The 22,227-nt window shown below is 46.4% G+C and overlaps 1 protein-coding gene and 1 long non-coding RNA gene across 2 annotated transcripts in view; one reads left to right on the plus strand and one right to left on the minus strand.

Annotated features, from left to right (window-relative positions):
• LOC130578189 (proline-rich protein HaeIII subfamily 1-like) overlaps nt 1-384 on the plus strand; it is a 3,076-nt gene extending 2,692 nt beyond the window's left edge. Inside the window, exon 3 of the mRNA XM_057374096.1 lies at nt 5-384. Coding sequence (XP_057230079.1) covers nt 5-384 — 380 coding nt within the window. The remainder of the gene's footprint in view (nt 1-4) is intronic.
• Nucleotides 385-6,221: 5,837 nt separating this feature from the next.
• Nucleotides 6,222-19,760, minus strand: LOC130578212 (uncharacterized). Its single transcript, XR_008965849.1, has 5 exons — nt 19,324-19,760; nt 18,506-18,585; nt 9,508-9,634; nt 7,429-7,516; nt 6,222-6,714 (listed from the first exon to the last, which is right to left on the minus strand). It is a non-coding gene; the product is annotated as an uncharacterized LOC130578212 (long non-coding RNA).
• Between the last annotated feature and the right edge of the window lie 2,467 nt (nt 19,761-22,227).

Below are 22,227 nucleotides of genomic sequence, written 5' to 3' on the forward strand. Positions count from 1 at the left end.
GAAGGAAGGGAGGGAGGGAGGGAGGGAGGGAGCGGCCCCCGCCCCCCGCGCACGCCGCCCCCTCCCGCGCGGTCACATGGGGAGAGCCCGCGCGCGCTCCGCCGCCCGCCCACGCGCGGCCGCCGCGTGACGCAGCGCTCGCGGGGGCGGCACCGGCGGCGGCAGCGCCCCCCAGCGGCCGGACCGCACCGGGGCCGCGACCGCGACCCTTCCCCCGCACCGCCTCCGCCCCCGCCCGCCGCTCCCGATCCCGCAATGGAAAAACACCCGCGAACCGGACCCGGGACCCTCCCGGTGCGGACACACCGCCCCGGGGCCGGCCGAGGGGCACAGAGCGCCGGCCCGGCGTGCCGAACGCAAAACCGGCGCGAAAGTGCCGAGTAGCGACCCGAGCGAGGAGAAATGAGAGCGTGTGTTTGTTTTGTTGATGGGGGATTGGTTAAACTACGAGTTTTTAAGTAAGTCATGTTTCAGTGATAAATTAAGTAATAAGGCATAAATTAAGTAACTCATATTTAGTGCAGATAACAATAGAAGAAAGCATTTAATGGGTGGGAATAAAGAGCGAGTGAGGAAAACAAGCCTCAATAAAATATGCTTGTTTTATAGGCAACGTCCAGCTCTTGCCTAGAGCTGGGAATACCTCTCACACAGGGTTTCCTTTCCTTTTTCCTTGCGTTCTAATCCATACCTTGGCTCCGTTGCACCTCATGGCTGTCTGAGCAGGGACAGACSAGGCAGGAAGCAGAGTCATGACCTGACTCTTAGGTAAACAGCTCCAAACAAAATCGAGTTTCTCCTTCAGTTTTCCCAATAKAAGGCTGAGGCTTGTAGTATCTGTGCCAAATCACTGTCACCAAAACTACATAAAAATATCAAAAAATTATTGCATGCTCTAGCAGCAAAGTTTTAAAAAGTTTTCTGAGGATGCAGGACTGCATTCTGGAGCTAGGGAAATGCAAGCGCCTTTTTTTTTCATGCCCTTTTTATTTTGTAACTCTAAAAACTTGCGTTCCTGCACAGGTATTTCCCTGTTTGCTGGTTATTTGTGAGCCTGGATTGCGTTAGGGCTGCTGGCAATGGGGCCAATCATTAAAATTAAAATTAAAGGGTGCTGGCGGGTGKCACACAGGGCCCCTCTGTGCATCCCCGGCCACTCTGCCCACGCAGGCACRGCAGGGACGGGTGGGTGGCTGGYGGGAGCTCTGTCTGCATTGCACACYCTGACCCAGACYGGGCATGYTGGCAAGTCYRTGCCCCAAACCAGCRTTTGCCCAATCCTAAAATCACCCCGCAGGTGAAGCTGCTGCTGACGGCACAGGAGGGATGCTGCCCCAGGAAAATTACCCGGAGAAACGGGCAGCACCTGCAACTGGAGCCCCTCTGCAAAGCAGAGTGTCGGTCGGCCCCGCTTTTCCCTGAAAATGGAGTGACTGGGACTGTCTCCTGCTCTTTGGGGTGTGATCCRGTATCCCAACAGAGCAGATGAGGAGGCAGAGGCAGCATTTCTCCCTGGCATGCTGTGGTTCCCATGAGAAAACTCCATTGCACATTGCCCAGCAAAACCACAAAAATGTTCACAGCACTGCCTCCTCTCCACCCACTCAAAATGTTTTTGCATACGCTCTAGGCACTACAGTCATGGTAATTAAAGCTGTAAAATATTATTAGTATCACACGTCCATAGACTTTTCGTCCTAAATGCTTTATACACCGTGCAACAGAAATTCAGCCCCTCCTATGGAAAAAAAAAAAAAGCAGCAGGAACAATGTATGTCAAGGTGGGAAGTCAAATTTTCACCAGTGGTGCCTGACACAAATCCCTTCTCCCGCAAGAAGCTCCCAGGACATCAGTGAAGTCCACCCAGGGTGATGCTGTGCTGGGATCAGGCAGGGATCCTGCATGCCTGKGTATCCTAAGGAATGAGAGACTAACAACACTGGTCTGGGAGCGTTTGAATGGATTTGTGGAGTTTCTCACACAATTTAGCTGTGCTTGCAGARGCTGTTGGTAAGCGAGGTGTAACTCAGCCCTGCCCTGGGCTACTGAAAATATCAGGGGAAGTAAAAGAAAGGGCTGAGTAGACTGTAGTCCCTGCTGTAGTGTGTCCTTAGGAATAGCATATCTGCTCCAGTCTGGCATCTCACTCTGGGGAAGAGGAATAGGACAAACGTGCTCTGMTGTCTGCCTTCACCAGTCGATCTGAGAATGCTGGGCAGAAAGCCAGAGGCAGCCAGCAAATGAGATTTCCCCAGCAAAAACCRGGGAAGTGTTTTTAAAGTGTTTTTTAGCACTGTCCTATCATTAACATTCAAACTCTTTTCCTGTCCACGTACTGCTTTGCTTACATCCCACAGAGGACACACAGGCTCTGAGTCTGCTCCCTCTCCAACATGTCCTCACATCTGAGGGTAAAAGTATCCTTCAGATGTTGCCCTGCTCAAATGGGAAGGGAGAAATGGATAGAGTTCTGTTAGTTTTATGGATGGTTTATACTCTTATAGTTTGATATTTAAATGGTTGGAGTATACTGAGAGTAGGTAGTTGCATGCAAAAAATCGTTACACGAAATGAATAAAACACTAAAATGATGAAGGTGGCAGAACTTCAGCTGAGAAATGCACCTCTATTTCAGATCCCTWTCCTTCCTAAAATTATTATAAGCTTTAAGGCCCTTACCTAGTGTGAACTATCTAGTCTGATTTTCATGGCAGAGATGTGTTGTGCCTCTAAGGAGCCAGAAGCACCTCTGTCCTTCCCCGCCCAGCGCACAGACCTCGCTGGTATGGCCTGACACTGATGTTCTGTCTGATGAAAAGAAAAAGAGATTGGAATCACACATGGCATAGGGACACTTGCATAATACACAGAAGTCTGCAGATGATCAGTTCTTTATTTCCTCAGACTCCCCAGATTGTGAGATTGATGAGGAATCTGAGTAGGGTACGAGTGCTACGGAATGAAAGAGAAAAAAAAAGAAAAATCATCAGTGAGCAATTATATTCAAGGAGACAAGACAGTAAGTCAGACCCAGAGGCAGCTCGAAGGCTGCCAACACAGCAGCTGGTATTGCAGAACATCTCTGTGGTCGGTCCCCAAGCTCCCTGAGTGCCCCTGGAGGAGCAGAGGGTGCTGGAGCCGAGGAGCAGAGTGCAGGGGCGTAGGTGCAACCTCGCCCCAGTTGGCCTCCTTGTAGCAGGTCACAGCTGCTGGCTGGGGCACAGCACACACAAGTACTGCTGGAAATGCATGTTGGAACATATTTCTCAGGTAGGCTATTAATACCTGTGAAGAAAACACTTGAATTGTTTGCTGTTAATAGAGAAAAAGTGCATCGCATAAAAGACARATTTAATGAGTGGTCACTGAGGAGGCTGCAGGTCTAGTGGCTGTACCACGTAGCTGGGGACAGAGACAGCTGCATTTCTTTTCCAGCTCTCCTTTGCCATCATTGGACAAGTTATTTCACCTTGCAGCACCTCAGTTTCCCCATCTGGATATTAGGATAATAATTTGACTTCTTCCTCRGTGAAGCAATGCTAGATGTGCTGATGAAGAGGGTCAGAGGCGAGCATTATTATTTATCATCATAAATATTCATACCATTATGCAATGGGCAGGACTTGCTGAACAGACAGCAGCCCTTGCTAGAGATCAGAAGGTTTACAGCCTCCAATRCACTACACCTATAAATTCACCCAATGCAGCAAAGAACAAATATGGAGCTGGATATATTTTTGGCAGCTACAGCACGTGACTCAATTCATGGTTCGGAAAAGAGTTTTGAAGAACAGTTTGCATGCTTGGAGCATATAAATCAGAAATTRGCATCAGACTAAAAGCAGAGTACCCCAGACACATAAAAGGGCTGTGCAGGATCAGCGGAGCAGAGCTTCCAGGAAGAAAGAAAAAAAGTATTTAAACCTGGCAGGATGATGAAAACCACGCGAATACAGTCAGAGCTGAGTAGCAGAGGAAATTATCTCATCAACATGGCAAGTGATAACTTTCTATTGATTTTCAAATGAATAGATTTTATGGCCAGGAGCAATTGTTTAAAATAGTAAATCATCATAATCTCACCTCTTGTACCCTGGAGATTAAAGACTTTCACCTAGTCATTTGAATTGCATTAATCCTATGTAAATAAAACAGTGCACTAATTATCATCAGTTGGAGGATGCAAATTCATCACAAAGACCTCTGTGAGCACGCAGTTAATAAGAAAAGACTTTGCTAAAACTTTGCATTTTCATCAAAACAGGCACAAACCTGGAAATAACACCATTTTAGGGTTGTGCCTGTGTGGCATTTTGGTTGTGCCCATTTCAGTCGATTGGGAAACACKGRTGCTGCTGCTGTCCTCCCTSGAGGCACGGATCCCAGTGCTTCCAYTGGAGGCAGGGAAGGGCTGCACGATGGGCAGCTCATGGTCACGCTGGCTCTGCTTGTGTGGCCACCACGCAGCCTCACGCCGTTTCTTGAGAGGGCCAGAAGGCACATGCTGTACTTTGGAGGCACCTGAGCACTTGGGAAGCGGAGCYGGGAAATGTGCTGAAACAGGCAGCTCCGGAATTGAACATCTTCACAGGTTCAGCCTGTGTCTGACAMAGAGCTTCATCTGAAAAGCACAGGGAGGAGAAGGAGGAACGACTGCTGAGAAGTCAGAATATACTGTTTCAATGCTTTCAAAATAGCAGGACTGAACTTTTTGCTTCAAAACAACCTGTTTCTGATAAAAAGCCCTCCAAAACAATAAAAACAATATAAAAAAAAATCAGAAAAAAATTGCTTTTGAGAGCTCTGCATCTGAGCACTGTGGGTGATGATGGGATCATCATTTTGGCTCCAACTCACTGCTTTGGTCAAACAAAAATTACAGGCAGAAACACAGCGCTTTGTGACAGTTTGACTTCTCTGCCTTTCAGCCATTAACTCAAAAAGGCAATTATTTGCCCAATCCTAATGAAGATCAAGTGGGAGGAAAAAAAAAAAAGAGAAAACATAATGCCTGTGAGCATACCTAGTGGTAGTTTTGCCAGGGTGAGGCTTATATGAGACCTCTAAGAAGCAACCAGAGAGCATGAAAGGACTCATGACCCTCCCCATGTGATTACCATGCTGCTGACTGCCACCCTCACTCTCCAGCCCCATCCCACATCCCAAATGAAGCAATCCAGCCACCACAACACAAGCAAACAAGGCGCCAAAACCCCAAAACTCAGATGTGCAATGAGGGGGGAGYATAAAGCCACCCCCTGAGCCCCCGGGTATTGCCGAGGCATCGCTCAGAACTCTCCCTCAGGGCTAAACTGGTTTATTGTTTAATTCTTGGTCTGTACAACCAGCGAGAGCCGGCACAGGAGGGGTTGCCAGGAGCCAGCAGCTCCACAKCCAGGCACACAGATCCATCCCATCAGCAGCCCAAGGAGGGTGGCACTTTGGGACTTTCATCTTTTAATCTGGCTCTCTCCTGGTGCTGGCAGGACTGGAGCACACAGGGGTGGGTGAACCCTCCAGTKCCTCCCCCGTGCTYRYTGCACCCCAYGCRGTGGAGCCACGTTTAGAACAAGAAAGGAAAAGCAGGACTGTGAGGTGGCAATGGGCCAAGAGGCATCACCACCCCAGGGAAAGGGATTTCAGCACGCAGGGTGACATGGCAGCCCRATTTTCCTGAAGTTGAGGAAAGTCAAGGCCAGCAAACAGGTCTCCATTACGTGAAGGTGGAGACCCAAGCACCAGACAATAACTAAAAAATTGTTACCTGGAAATAAAAATACCTAAGTGCAAGTGGGGRTGTGTGCTTGCAGTTGAGAGCAGGTAACTGTCAGTGCCCTCTGAAATTCCTCCCCCCACTCCCAGAACAACATTCCAAACTCCTCACAGCCTGGCGTGTGCKTGCTCTGCAGCCTGGTACAACCCTTTCACCACTGACATTCAGAGCCAGAGGGCAAAATCTGGATCTTGCAGGGGTCAGGAAGTCATTCACTACTATTTTGCTTTGGTTAAGCAGACATCTGAATCCATGCTCAATGCTTTTGAAAAAGTAATCTGGCTTCCAAATATGCCACGCACGTGTGTATACAGACCCAAGTACCTAAATGTTAGATGCATAAATTTAAATACTCTGTACCTTGGTTTATCCACCTCTCACCAGTGGCTGAGGGTTGCTCACATCACAGCATTTTAGGAAGCCAAACACTGACAAAGAAGCCTGAAGTGTACAGGTGAAAGCCTGCAGCAGAGGGGAGTGATGACTACCCTCCCTTTCCGAGTGAGGAGAAGGCTTGTGCGCCTTGCAGCTCCTCTCTTGGCAGTGATCCGTGTGTAGGCAGTGGTCATAATCAGGAAGTGCCTCCTCCAATTTACAGCTGGTGGTACCACCTGTGCCTCTCCAATTCCAGCCAAAACAACCACCTCCTCAAACCCACTTGTAAGGAAGGGCAGAGGATCCAGCTATGACAACTCAGAGGGAAAAGCAAGACTYGGGTTTGAGCGCTGACATTTTCCCTGGATGTGTACCACTGCTTACCAGWGTTTTCTTTCTCCTTGTAACAAACAATTACAGTGCCTGCTGAGAGAAGATGATCCCACCATGCCATGACAGCAAGCAGCTGCTAAGTGATGGGGCAGACGTGGGACAACAAGAAAACGGGAAGATATTCAAATTTTGCTGGGTCAGTGAGGGACTGACGTACGTGCCTGCATGGCAGCTGGAATGGAAGAAAGTGGAGTCATTACTCATCACTTCAAGTCTGTCAAGGGTTTACTTTCTGGAAGAAAAACAGTGGGTTAGTGACTGCTGGGGAGGCAGGGAACATTTCTGTACAACTGAGGCATAGCTGTGCATGGGAGYATGTCTGCACACATGCCTCATTGGTATTATCCCTTTGTCTCCTGTGCTGGTTTTTCACTGCTAGGTCCCCTCTGGCCTTCCACCCCATCATGGATGAAGCCATCTCCCTACCAGTGCATCTCTAGAACYAGTTCTGGATTAGCAGTTGCTGCTTTAATCCACTCCAGACCTCAAAATGCAGGTCTTTTRCTTTGGAAACTGGAAACCTGAGGAGATTTTTAATAATAGAAACTTGTAGGAATTACACCTCACCGGTCAGCCAAAACTAATAGCAGAAAGGGAAGTCTTGCTGTTCCCATCAATGGAACTAACAGCAGGGCTTCCCAGACTTCCATGGATGAGATAGGCTGGACAAAAAGAGTGGAGACCATACTTTATGAGCTGCCATTCATTCTGGGGCCCTTTTTTTTGTAAATATGTGTCCCTTGTGTGGAATATACTGTGTTCCCACTCTGGTTGGGCTCTCTGAAGTGCACAGGGCCAAGAGGCACTTATTTTCAGATTTACTAAATTCCTGCATTTCCAGTTAATCTGAAGCTGTGGGTGCCAAAACCTCAAGAGAATCACTTACCCTCATTGCAAAGATCATCTCAGCCTTTCTGATGCCACTGGAAAAGTAATAACCTTTTGAGGAGTCTTAAGGGCACTCAAAAAAATCTCTATAGAAAAAGAAAAAGAAGACCAGAATGAAAGCCAACAGCTTCTGACATCAGATAAAACACTTCCTTTCAATGTTTTCTCCTTCTGATTAGCGATTTCTTTTCATTTACATCCCATAGCCTCAAAAAGTTATTTTTGAATGACCTGTTGGCTGCAGTTTTCCTGAGGAGGCCCAAGCATCTACTCTTCTTTGAGAAAGCAGCCTGCTGCTGCCTGGTCCTACAATTGCTTCCATATGAACCTAAGGCAGGCAGGTTCTCATCTTCCATTTAGGCATTTAGGTTTGTTTTTTGGTTGTTTTTTTAAATGGATGATGAAAGCAGAAACAACTGAGCCATACAGCTCCCTGAAGCTTCTGATGCTCAGCTTCCCCAGTGCAGTGCCATGGTGACAACACCAGCGCAGGGAACATCCACTGCACAATAACAAAGAAATATGTACTTCTCATTTCAGAGAAAGTGCTCTTCACATGGCAGAACATCTGTCCAAAGCTACAGAACAGGCAGTTTGCTACCTTTTAAGGCACAATGCCTACAAGTCACTCTCCTCGGAAAAAGGGGGATGTTATTTTTTCTGCTCAGCTCTGTGTCTGTTCATCAAAATCCCTGTATGGGCCATGAATTAAAAACTTGATATCCTCATGGGCSCCTTCCAGCTCATTCTGTGATGCTGTAGCTGATGCCCCCTACCTGTCCCTGCTGAATTCACACATTCACTCCCRATCTCCTAAAACTGGGGCTGTCTTGTCACTGGGGACCAGCACCATAGGGTTCTGACTCATGCTTGGGGTATCTTGATGCTACTGACACATAAACARTAAATATTCTTCCTCTAATCCACCAAGGCATGTGTGATCACCTCAGATCCTTGCATCAAAGCAACACCTTCTGGGACAGCAGGAAGCACACAACACACATCACAAGCTCCAACAGCTGTCACCAGTCCCACCAGTGGCCACATCCACGGGATCTAAACTGAGGAGTACCACTGTTTTTTTTCCTCTAGCTGGTCTCTTGAGATAGAGCAGTAAATTTTGCCTTTTCCTGACATACAGCCTAGGTGGTGTTGCCTCAGAGAGACCAGTGACAGCTGGATGAAAGGTAACAAAGACTAGCCTTGTGATGTGTCAGAAGGTGACTGCTGGCCAACACAGACACACAAGACCTGGGCTTTAGCAACAAACAGGCAAAAGCTGAGCCTGCAGCTTTGCTTTCCTCTGTGCAAGTTTGACATTGCCGAGAAAGGTCACGTACAAAGGAAAATACACTTTGAAATGGACACAGCTGAAACACACACAGAACAGAATCTCTTCCAAAGGATTTTCTAAGAAAACAAAGCAGAAAAGGCGTTGTCACCTCTGAGTATAGTGTGGATGGCTGCAAGGTTGACTCCAATAATCGCTGTATAGACCTTTTCCTTTTCAAAATTCACTGCCAGCTTTTCAAAGGCAGGACAACACAGGATCTTGTTAAGATGCTGTTCCATTCCAAGGTGATGAATACTATCAGGGCTGGGAACTTTATCTCTTACCACCTGACATTTCCTGTAGGGGAATTTGCTTCTGGCCAAACTTTGACATGGAAAATTTCAATCCAAATAATTAGGTTGAGTTACCTTGAGTTGACRCATCTTCATACCTGTTTTGAGAAGGCTTGTATCACCATCCTTGCTATCAAAGACATTAAAATCTCTCACTAGGCCCACTACCTGCAGGAGCAGGGGTAAGTCCCTGAAACAGAGCCAGAGTTCTTACATGATAAGGTGTTTTTGAAAACAGATTTAATTTTTTTGTGGAATGAGCTATTTTGYTTGTTCTGCAAGCCTTTTCTACACTGAGACTTATTTTTAGCATTGGCAAGACCTAACTCATTAACACACACAAAAGACTTTGCAATTAATTGGTATCACAGTTTGTTACAATGTGKGGAATTTTGCAACCTTCTGAAAGTAGGACAGGTTTAATTTTACCCATTTCAAGGTTGTTACTGACCCTTCACTTAGGCTGCTGAAAGGAAGATCAGATGGCAGATCCTACCGTGATGGGAATAAGGAAGAAGYTGAATGCCCAAAGGTTGCTGCTGCCTTTCTCTTTTCCATTGTATTTTCTCCAGTGGGAACTGTTAAGAAAGAGGATGAAATGACTGTGAGAAAGGAAAAAATGTGTGAAAACGTGAACCTGACRAAAGTAGCAATGAGAGGTCATTAGAAATCTCTTGAACAGCAAGAATGTTTCAGGTTTGTTGGGAAGCAGAATTATTCATCTCTGTGACACGTGCAGAGTCGCTGAACTACMCTGCTTTCCCTCAGCTAAACACCAGTTTAATCATACAGATTTCAATCATGTAAGCAATTRAAAATAATTGTTTCCCCTCAGTTGTTTTTTTCCCCACAAATTACTGAAAAAATGGCACATTTCTTCTCTTATTTAAATTTACTTTATTTGTGCCAAAATCAATTTCTGACCTCTGCTACGTGCTCCAGAAACCAGTGACTGAAATAGAAAGTGAGACTTTCCCTCTGATTAAATGCTTTTATGGTTTATGGTCACACAAAACCCACTGCCTAGTGCTTTCCTGCAATTCCTTCTCGGCCTTTAGAAATTCCTGATCGACAAGGCACACATCCGAGAAACCTCACCACAGCATTTCAGGGAAAAGAAACTAAAAGGAGAAGGATCTCAGAAGCGACAGCGGTGTAAGAAATAAATATAGGGAAAAAAAGTTGGAAGGCCAGCCTAGCACTGACCCACAGATGCCAGCAGTAGTTCCAGGCAGGATTTAGTCTAGTAATAAAAGCAGCTGCKGGGTACAGGTATCCTAACATGACAGAAGTGGCAGCTCTATAAATACGGTGTCACCTTCTACCCGCCTGCTCCGGGCATGGAGCAGGTTCTGTGGGATCACAAATGGRCAGTTTTGTCAGAACAAGACTTGGGAGCAGATGAAAGCTTGGGTCCACCATCCCCCAACATACCTGCTGGAGAAGCTGAGCTGGTACAGGGTGGGGAAATTAACTGTGCTAGATAAAGGAGTGGTTTTAAAATCTCCTTTTGCCTGGAGCGGTGAAGAAACYGAGAGAAGGAATAGCAGCTCTGCAAGGGATACAGCTGCATGCCACTCCTTTTTGAGGGTGAGTTGTGATAYTCTGCTCTTGCCTAAAATTCTTCCCCAAGGAATTGGAAGCTGGAGGAAAATTAGGGGGTTTTATTTATTTATTTTCACCAACCCATTGGTGAAATTTCAGCATTCTTTATCTATGATCTAATAGCTCTTCTAGCATTTGTAACTTCTGTGATTTCAACCAGAGGAAAAATGTGATAGGATTTTGCATGACTCACGGGTCTTGTGAAATGCTTTAAAACAGCTCATCTTTCAAGATTTTTAGCCTGATTGAAGCAGAGTTAAAACCCAAATTCTGTAAATGGTCTGGACACTGAGTTTCTGTAAAGGATACTGTTTTTTAAAGGTGATTTTCTTCCTAATATACACACACTATTCTGGAAAATTTGGCAAATATCTACCCGATTAAGCTCACAAAGGTGTGTTTCTACATTCTTGGGTACATTCTTACATACCTACCCAGAGCTTCAGGCTTTTATCTTTTTTTTTTTCCACTTCTTTAAAATCAAGGCCAAATTTTCAATTGGCAAAGTAGATCTGCAGATTGGGGTTTGCTAAGCCAATGGGAACTATTACCTGCAGCTTGCATACAGCTACCCTGCTCTCAGCCCTGCTGCCACTCTCATTTTCTGGGGCCAGACTCTCCATGGTGTGAATCCACCACCAGAAACCTGATTGCCAGAGATCACTCAGTTTTGTTTTCAGTGAGCAGCTGCCATATGGGCTTCCCTTTTCTGTTTCCACTGAGCTCTGATGTGCCTGCATCCCTTCTCCTCATTAGACCTCCTTGCTYGCTCACCTCATCAGAGCTCCTGACACACAGGCAGGGCATTGCCTGGAGCTCCTTAGTGAGAAGCAAAGCAYAGCTGCAAGCTCCTCGTGCCTTCCCATCTGCATTTTTGTGGCACAGCAGCAATGCTCTGTGCATCACAGGCACCGAGCCTGACTGTTGTTCCCTTCCAGAACCCACTACACTCTCCCAAGCTGTGTGTCCTCTACTTGGATCTTTCCATCCATCTCTTTGGTCACGAGGACACGAGCTTTGAGCTTTCTAATTTTCAAATGCCYGCATTGTTCACTGCATTGCTGACCTCAGCCAAGGGCTCAGCAGCTTTTCCTGGGACACAGAGGCASTGTGGGGAGGGATGGACTCAGGAAGCAGCAAGAGAGAGCAGAAGCATGTCCCTGAAAGTTGTCCTTCAGTGCAATTTTGAAAAAGGAAAGCTGTGGCCATCTGAAAACCCTGACCTTTCCCACAGTTGTGCTGCTGTTCCAAGTAACTCCTCTTACAAGGCCTACAAATAACAGCAATTATTAGTACTAATAATAATAAATTAAGGAAGAGATTTGGGGTTCTGTCATTCAGCAGGGAGTGAAACATATCACAACYGTCTCTTTTAGAAGTGCTGGGAAAACTTGTCACAGTTAAGGATTCAAGCACTAGGCAGATGTGGCATTTAATATTTGAACTGCTGTCAGACAGGAAATTGCACTTTTAGTTGCATTGGTATCCAAGTTAATAATAATTTTTTTTTTTTAAAGAAATAGAGAAAAAGATAAGGCAGATCTGCCAGTGAGCACTGTGTGCTGTAGCCCCTGGGTGGCTCCTGCAGCACAGCATCCCTTTGGAACCAGCCCAAAGGGCTTCACATGGGCCTTCCATACAACTGCATCAAACACACTGCAAGTTTCCAGGCCACACCATAAACCAGAGAAAATCTCAGACACTTTCCAAACCAAATCAGTCATCTCTTCTTTTATTTCCCCGAAACTCTTGTCTCTGCTATGCCTTGCTGTGTTTGCCTCAGCTTTTCAATGCTGGAAAGGCTGTGGCACAACAGTAGCATTCTGTGTGGACTGAGCTCTGGCAGACTGGGATGGAGCAGGAAGGAAGTTAAGGGGACAATGTTTCACATTCAGAGACAAGTATTTCCTATAACAAGGAAATGGGATTGGACAGAATTTTCTGTATTTTAAGCTTTGTATGCCTCTCTTAATAAAAACTAAGCTCATTTTCTTCTCCTGCCACAGTGCACCGTGCCTCAGATAAAATCCTTTTTATGAAGAACATGCACACACAGTATAATCTGACATYATTCCAGTGCTACAGGGAACATCTTGAACATAATTGCACCACATGGAAGTTGACTTGCTATGAGAAAAACACACAAAAAAGCATTCAAAACAAATCTGTAAACACATTTATGCTCCCAATAGCCATGATAAATCCAATYAAACAGCCAGGATTTGTGTTATAAACTGTCACTAAAGGAGTTAATGCAGTTTCTGYGGCAGGGAATGCACCATCTCTAGGCAAGAAATCACAGTTCCAAACTGCCTGAGGTTCAGGATTTTGTAGTCAAGCCTCCCTTGAGAGGACTGACAGCCAAACCAAGACTATTCAGGCCCAGCTCACTCATATCCCATCCATGGTGTCATTGCACTGCCTGACCCTCACTCTGCCTAGTCCTGGCATTGCCTTCTCCCTGTGCCATTTAGGGTCTTCAGGATCTCTGCTTGCCTCTMATAAAATCCTGCAGATCCATGTGCAATGCCCTACACGATACCAGTGGGATGCTCTGCTCCCAATCCACTGAAAACATACAGCTGAAAACCACAGGGGAGGAATTCTTTCAGCCTCAAACTGAAGCATTCCTCTCCTGCAAATGCCAGTAACAGACAAAGGAGGAATGCTGCCTTTGGACTGGATGTTTTGCAGCATCAGGGAACAAGAGACCCTCACTGAAGAACATCTGCTTCTGAGGAACATCAAATAACCCACAGCAAGGTTTCCACTGGCTACCTGTTAGCCATGCTGGAAATAGGAATCCTAATAAATCAGTAACAGCACAGCATCTGAAATACCATAGCTTTGTATCAAAAGCATTTAAATCTCATCAGCATTTCTCATGAGGGAGAAATCCACTTGTGAGTGCTCATAAGAACAAGAGCAGCAGTAGCAGCAGCTGATCCAGTTCCCCACTGAAAGCTGGTCCCAGCTGCAGCACAACAGTGGAAACCCAGAGTAGGGTGAAACATCTCAGCACTCGGCCCCATTGCTGGGCATCCTAACCACACAGTAGCCACATAGGTCAGACTTCAAAGCTCAGCAGCTAATTATCCTCCAAATGAAGGGAGCCAATGTACCCAAATGTGTTCCACCCTTCACTGGCAGGGGCTGAGGAACACTTCAGCCATCGCTACCCTGTGCTCTCCCTGTTCCTATTTCCCCAGTTTTTAAGGTCCATGCACACAATGGRTAATCCCTCCACAACTTTCCCATTTTGTTCTTCAGAGGTTAGAAGACTCGCTTTTCAGGGGAAGTAGCAATGATCTCTCTCAGGGCTGTGGTGCTATGACTCACAGCAAAAGAAACTAATATAGCACCTGGCTTGGATGCACAGCTTGGAAGCAAAACCAAAAACAGGGAACACTGGCCAACCGCGTTGAGCACTGCAGGTTTTTGTCACTTGGAGGTGTTGGAAAGTTTCTTCATTCTCAGCAAGTGACAGCATTCTGTCTTTAACATTCTTCTAAAGGCATCCTGTGGCCACTCAAGATCAGCTTGGAGAACATGTTTTGGGCTGGAAGATGCTGTTGCTGACGGCAGGCAGGTGGATGGGAAGGGCAGGAGCAGAGCTGTGCCACAGTCAGTGGCCTCCTGCCTGTGGAGCAGGAGATTTCTCCCCTGGCCTGATGCCAGCAGGGGAGAACTGCTGTTCCCCTCTGTCTTTGAACACAACCATGAATATTTTTATCCCTCCATGTGGATACCCGGAAAAGCCAGCATCTTAACTTCTTATGACAATAGAGATTTAGATAAAAACAAATTAAGAAACAGACAAATGTTAGCTGTGTGATTCCAGCCTGTTGATTTTTTTTGGCCATACAAGCTGCTGAAGCCACACCTGCCTGGCTCAGACATCATCTGAATATTTGCAGAGCTTCTGGACATCTTGAGCAATAATGATGAGGCTCAAGGGTATTTATGAGTATTTCCAGGTGTGTCTAAGCTGTTTCTGACCTCCTCAGACTGCAGCCTGTTTGGTTTATGGAGCTGGCAGGATCCCCTGGTGTGTTTGGTATTAGTAACTACTTTGAAGCAGGGAACGGTGTTTGCAAGCTCACCAGTTCTGTGGCRTGTCTCCACATCAGGGAAGCTTGCTCAGAGCTGGGAAGTGCAAAGGTCCAAGTCAGCTGGCAAATAACACCTGCCTAGGGATGCTTTCCTTTGGAAATACAGTTCTGGGAACTGACTTGAGGTTTAGAGATGCAGAAGTAAAGCTCAGGTTTCCAGACCATGCTGGTTTTAAAATTAACAGATTTAAAAAGGTGGGGTTTTTTTACAGGAATGAAAGAAAATATCCAAGCCAGAAGCTCAGTCTCCAATTAACTTTAACCTTTTGACATAAAAATGGRCAGGCAGACATACAAAATATCCCTTTGCATTCATATACATGTTATAGAACCGGAAAGACCAGAGGAATGCCATGCAGTTAAAAAAGCTGACAATGCATGGAAAAAGAGCTTTGACTTTCAACCTGGAGTCACTCTTGTGCCTCCATCTCCTGTCCATTTTCAGCATTATATGTGTACACAGTCCAGCACCCTCATCCTGAACCCGGCTCCTCCAGGCACATGTACCTCAGAGGAGCCCAGTGCTTTTGCCACCATTTTTAGCAGATTTATAACAACACTGAATGTGGCTCCACATCTGGAGGAAATTAGAGCATGACACCAGGCTGGCCATGAGTGGATGGCAGGAGCCACAGGGAGCAGCCCAGCATCAGCCCTCACTCTCAGAAGGTGGTCTGAGCCCACGAATCACTTTGATAAAGGGAGCAGTAGGTAAATCAGGCTGTACCCTGCTCAGCACACATGTCCTTCCCCAGTCTCAAACCACCAAGAGGTTACAGCTCTCACCAATGCCTTGCCCTGCTAATGGCACAAACGGGGCTCTCCTGCTCTCTCACACTGTGGAGACGTGCCCTGCAGTCAGGAGAAGCAGGATTTTCACACAGGCTCGTCACCAGAGGAATCCTACTGACTCCAAGAGAACCAGAGCAGCAGGGCACAGAGAGAGAGGTGCAAAGCTGTAAAGCCCCTGGACAAGCCCTGTTGCAAGGGCATTTGGCAAGAACCTTTGTTGCATTTGGCACCAGATCAGAAAACTAAACCCTGCCAGTGCTTTGAAGGGAATGCCTCTCTCCTCACCCTGCCACACTATTTCTTTAGTTATCCTTCCTTATCCTGTCAGAATAGATGCCAGAGCTGGTAACACCCACTTTGTGAAGAGGATGAAGCAGGGAAAGGCACTTTTTTTTCTTCTTTGACTTTCTTGAAGATTCTCTGGCCACTGTCAGCGGCAGGAGCCCAGGCTTGTTCAACCTTTCCTCTGAGTCAGCACAGCAAGTCTTTACCTTCACTTGCTGGCTGTCATGAAAGGAAACAAAAAAACACTTATACTGTGCTGCAGTCACCATCACGAAAATCCTATTGTCAGCAAGAGCTAATGTGGATGTCAGGAAAGGCTGAAATGACTCCATCAGAGAATATTTGTGAAGATCTATTTGGGGCACATCCTGCGTTCCTCAAGTACCTGCAGGAGTGGCTGTGACTAGCAGGGGCAAAATGACTGTACATCCTATCCTGGCTCTTCCTGCCTCAATGTCCATGCACGCACCAAGTAYTGCTTGCCTGATGGTATTTTACAAAAAGATAGCCCTCTAAGGAAATTGCCTTGTTTTRGAGAAAGACAATGGAAAACTGCCTGTGAGTAATGTACAGTGTAAATCTATTAATCAGGCAAAGCCACTGGCATATCTCCTCCTAATCATTCCATAGCACTTCTTATTCTCTCCCATGTTTATATTTAAATAGRACAAACACAGCAGTTGAAAAATTCTGAGTCAGTGAGGAAAAAGAAAAGTAATTAAGCAGCCTGTTCAGAAGTGCACAGAAGATGTAYAATGACAGAGGGCTCTGTCTGAAAGCAGGAAAGGGAGGAATTTAAAAGGGYGAGGCATGCTGGGAAGGGAGGGGATGCATGCCAAGCTGGGTAACAGGAATTGTGCTCCAGTGGATTCCAGGTGGGGGCAGGTGTACAGTGCTGCATCCATAAGAACAGCAAACTGTGGAAAGAAACCATCAACAATCCACACCAGACAGGCTCTGATAGAGCAAGGAGGTATTTTGGGTGGTTTGAAAGTGCCTGGTCATGGGGCTGGCAGTGGCCACCTGGCTGGGCTGGATCTTGCAGAGCATACACAAAGGAGAAAATAGGAAGCAGCAAGACACTCAAAAACTCAACRGGTCAAACAGCAGTGGAGAGCCACAGGTTGCCTTTGTGTTGTACCCAAGAGCTGGAAAACATCATCAGAATCTTCTTAATACAAAATAACATCCTTTGATCTAAAAGAGCTTGACAGGCTCTTTTGACAATACAGAGATTAATCCTGAAGGTGGCTGAGCACACTGGGGCTGAAATTTAATTTCAAGAAACATTGGAAAGAGAATAATTCTTTTCATTTGTTTAAMACTGCTAGCAATTCATTCTTCCAAGAGTGCTTCATCAAATCCCAGGACAATTACCAAAGGCTACTGTATAAATGTGGAAACAAGAAACAGCAGTCTGTATAAAGATAAATCTGAAGGCACAAGACAGACAGACATGCACTTATCCATAAATAAAACACTGCTCCCCTGGCCTCCTTACAAAACCAYACCACCTTCTGTAGTTTCTCATAGCAAACACAGGGGGCTGACTTCTTCTGTTAGTTCTCCTTCCTTCCCAGGCCCTAAAGGTTTGTTTTTAAATGAAATACAGAATGATGTTTTGAAGTTCATGTCAGTGGGCAAGCCCTCTTTCTCCCCAGGAGGGATGGAGAGACAAAACTGGTCCTACCAGGTGCTGACCTGCCTGTCTGTGTGTGGTGAGGGCTGTTCAGCTGCAGTGAAGCCCTGGGTATGTGTCAGATTGTCAGCCAGGATGCCAACATCAGGTGTAGGATCACCAAGCTACTCACCACAAGCCCTCTGGAATCAAAAGGAAACAACAGATTTAGGRAGCTGCTAAGCCAAGCCACACATCAAACAGTGGCCCAAGAGCCAAAAGTGCTCATTTCTGAGTCAGCACAAATAGCTGCATGATCTTTTCTGGCATCTCCATCCACCAGCCTGATGTGAGTTTATCCCTCATGTTACTTTCCAGAGGGAATGTCCTTCCCTACCACACTGGCATGGACACAGGCTCACTCACAGCAACACTACCACCCACCCATCCCATTTCCAGCAAAGCCTCCCACAGGAGAACATATTCTATTCTGGGGTTTTATTGCCCATAAATGACCAGCCGTAAGTGTGTTTTCTCCTGGGACCTTTTCCCACGGATAAATCCATGTAAGGTATTAGTGCCTGCACAGCACAGCTGCTCTTAGGCTGCATCAATGCTCCTTTGCAGAGGTAACAAGATCCCTTTTGCTTGTAAGGACAGGTACAGAGGCTCTTCAAGAATAAAGCCTATAACATATTAATCAGAGCAAATATAACATAATAAATAAGAGCTCGTGGTCAAAAAACCCCAARTGTTTCTCTATTGCAGATTCCAAAGTAAAGAAAGAATCCAGTCAGATTTGTATCACTGWTTCTTTGCTCTATAAATAGCTGCAACTGCCATTCTAAAAATAATCCAGATAAATATTTAAGGCCCACTGCTACTTAACTTACTGTTGTGCTTACATACTGCTTACTGTTGTGTAAATCAGGAAAAATATCAATGAGATCCATCAATTTACAACACGATGCTCTGCTGAAGTCAGGGAAGGGCTGTGTTTCCAGCAGTTACAGACAAGTCCTCCTGCAACACTTCACCATCAGCTTTTCTTCCTCATGACCTGGAGATCCCTTTGACAGCCATGGGAAAACGAGCACACAGGAAAATGCCAAGAAAGCTGCTACAGTAATTTTGCTTAATCTGTCAGATGGATAAATAATTTTTTTAAGGGTAACTCTGTCCTGTCTAATTTTTAAGCTTAGCCAGAACAAGGACTGCAAAAATTACCTGCTCTCTAGAGCAGTTTAGGAGAAAGTATTCTACTGGAATTTTTCTATCTAGCTCGGTATCTATACTTGTCAAATAAAACAGTGATTACCATAAAAGTACTGTAAAAATAAGCAGCTATACTTTCTTTTGTAGATAATTTGTCTTCCCCYAAAATAACTCAGTATTTTGCCCATAAAATACTTCAGCCTAATGCACTTCTGGAAAAAACAGTTGGAGATGAACAAAATAGTCTCAAATGGCTCTTCTGTCTAATTTTATCTCAAAGACACCATTTCACATCAAATAAAAAGACAACATAAATGTACCTTATAATAAATCGCGTTATTTGTGAGCGCACTTACAGAACACAAATTATTTGTATTTCTGGAATAAACATTCAACAGAATCCACCAAAACATGTGAAACTATTTAAAGGAAAATACAGCAGTTCTCCAGCCTGAATAAACCAAGGGGAAAAACCAAACCAAACCAACAAAACCAWAACCAACCCAAACTGTGCTWGAGCACGCACAGGTATTGTGTTATTCTGATTACATGGGAAAAACTAAAGACTAAAATGCTGCCTGTTTTGCTRTTTTTCCTTGCTTTTCCAGGAAACCAAATATTAAGTACCTGGCTTACAAACCTCCAGCAGTTGATCCCACTTCCTCTGACGTTCACCTCCTACGAATGACACAATCCAACACCCACATACCAGCTCTAAGAAATCAAGAATGCTGTTGCTTCAACAAACCCCCATGCACTTGGGGCCAGCCAAAGAAAGATAAAACACCCTGGAACTCTGCAAACAAATTATRCCCATTGCTGACGTAAGGAGGGGGAAGGGAGGGCAAAGGGGAAAAAAGAGAAAAATTAAATAAACCACAGGAAGCATCCTTAGTCATCCAGAGCATGTGCTGAGATTTTAACAGCACACCTGGAAACTGAAAGCCTCTATTAGCTCTAGCTACAAGTTAGGCTGGCTGCCAGTGGGCAGTGAGCATCACCTTGTGGGGTGGAAATAGGACTCCAGTGCCTTCTCCTCAGCCTGGCTGTGCAGGTGCTGCAGGAGAGAAGGGCTGCCTCCAACAACACGAGAGCCCACGGCAGGCAGGGCTGGAGGAGCACAGAGGAGCTCCCTCCCTACCAGTGCCTTACACAGCTGTAGCTGCTGCACAGGCCAAATAAATCAGTGAGCACCTGGGGTCCTGGTGGAAAAACAAGGATTCAGCAGCACCGAGAGGATTTGTATCCCATCTAAGACTGCAGTCAGATGAGGGCATTGTGGATGATGCTGAGTGTTTCAGGGATGGCACAACCCAGGGCTTCAAAAGCCTGAGAGGAAAACACATGTTATGGACATGGCTGTTCCCCTGCCTTCTTCCCAGTCACTAAAGTGACAATTCATCATGCTTGGAGCTGGAGAGCTCTGGGTGTTGCATCCCAGGATTGTCACCTACTGCGGGTACCACCAGCACTGCTGCCTGCCACAGCCACGTCTTCCCTTGAGTGCTCCCAGCCAAAAGCTGTTCTCATTCAACTCTCCACAGCTGACAAGACCTGGGAAGGGCAGAGTTGACCTGCACCTATAAGTGACCTCCCCCCTCTCCCCCTATTTTGAATCACTTTTGTGAGCAAACAGGTAAAATACTGCCTTTAATTTCAGAACCCAAGCTTTGGCCTGAGCACCACCACCATTTAGGGAATCAGACAAACAAACAAGAAGCAAGGAAAATGCTGYGTAATTACTCAGAGGCACCCTGAAAGGAGGGCTGTTACAAAAAACAATCTCTTATTGAGGATTTCTTACAGTGGTAGAACACTGCCTAATAGCTGCTATATACTGCTTGAGCGAGTGTATTCTCCTCGGAAATCAAGCAAAGGTTTCTAATAGTTTTTGACRGAGTGTGGTCCCCTAAAGCTACATCTTCCATCTGATTCATGCTGACTAACTGTAACCCTATGACAGTTATTGAAAATTAATTAGCGGTGAAGTGCTAAGAGCTCTAAAAATGAAAATACAAGCGAGAACTGAATGCAGAGTGTCTCCCTTTCCATGAAAAAAACATTCTGTCAAGAAGGTTAACATAACAAGTTGAAAATGTGAGAGGGATTCCTCTAATAACTTGGCCATGATGGTCGCTTGTTGTGTAGACACACAGTAACATACTCCTAAGGATTTATCAGGGAACCAGGGAACAAACCCCAGCACTTCTTTCTTCATTAAATTTTCTAGAGGAAGTGCCTGGAAAGTTACATAGAGACAACACCCAAGTTAYATAAAGACAAAGATATAAATCAATTGCTGCTTCCTTTGGGGACTCAAGTTTGTCAGATGTTGCACATGCAACTATTTTTGCCCTTATCCTTCACTTCCTCAGTGTTTGCAAGGAAAAATCCACAGTTAGATGTGAGCCCAGCCAGCACCAAGCGGGCGTAGGAGGTGAGGCGAGGAGAGCCACAGCCCTGCACCACCCACTCGCTGCAGATGTAAGCGCCGAGACAAGGTGCGAGGCAGTGGGCAGTGCTCTTCAGGTGTTAAAAAAGCCCATCCTGGCACCCCCAGCAGTTGGATACAGCCCTAAACAATCAAACATCAAACAAAAAGCAACCTTCACGCAGAGAAGTGGCATTGTTTTAAGAGCAAGGAAGGGAAAGCGTTGAAGCAAAGCAAGTAGGTTGGAAAAGCCAGATGTAGGGCTCAGTATAAAAATAGACAACAGTGATGCCAGAATGCCTTGGCAAAAATGGGTATATTGATTTTCATAGAATAGGGAGAAAAKCTCCAGCCCTTTCCACCCCTGACTGCTGTGACTCACAAGTGATCTAAAATGACTGCAATGAGCAAGCGGGAACTGAGCTGAGTTGGACCTCGCTCATGTCTTCACAGGGCTGACAGGGGAGCGGTGTCCTCCTGCTCCAGGCTCTCCTTGYGGCTGCCCAGAAATACAGGATAGCTGTGGATGTTCGCCTCCACCAAAGCATCCCACACCACTGGGTTCAGGGAGGAGCTCCGGGTGGCCAGCGGCTCTGATCGATGTGTGACTCAGTGTCGGGCTCAGCCACCACTGGGTGCCGGCACCCTGGGGATGTGCCCAGGCACACTGGGTACTCAGCCCTTTCCTCGGGCTGGGAGCTGGGTGTGTAAAGAGCACCATGTCCACTGTCTCCCGTTCAGCTGCCTGACTGCCTTTTTTGAGGTCTGCAAGTGTCACAAGGTGCYCACATTTGGTTTGGAATCCCTTGACACCTTTACTGCGCAGCCAACGGGAGCTCCCGCTGGGACGGGATCACAATCCAAGGACACGCTTTGGCCGAGCTGTTACGTTCGATGGTTCTCCTTCTCCTTTCCAAGCGCACCCTCCCGAGCCCACGGAAGGCGTACAGCAGCCGCGGGCGGGATGTCACACCCGGGATGGGTTCCGCCGCTCCCGCACAAGCGCCGGGATGCCGCGGGTGGGGCCGGGGGGAGCGGGCAGCGGGGCCCGCGGGGCCGCACCGCCCCTTCCCCGCCCTTCGCCGGCCGCGAGGGGCGAGGCTGGAGCCGGCG

Source organism: Malurus melanocephalus, unplaced genomic scaffold (genome assembly GCF_030028575.1).
Source record: "Malurus melanocephalus ecotype Western Australia unplaced genomic scaffold, MMel_1.1 scaffold_216, whole genome shotgun sequence".
NCBI lineage: Eukaryota > Metazoa > Chordata > Aves > Passeriformes > Maluridae > Malurus > Malurus melanocephalus.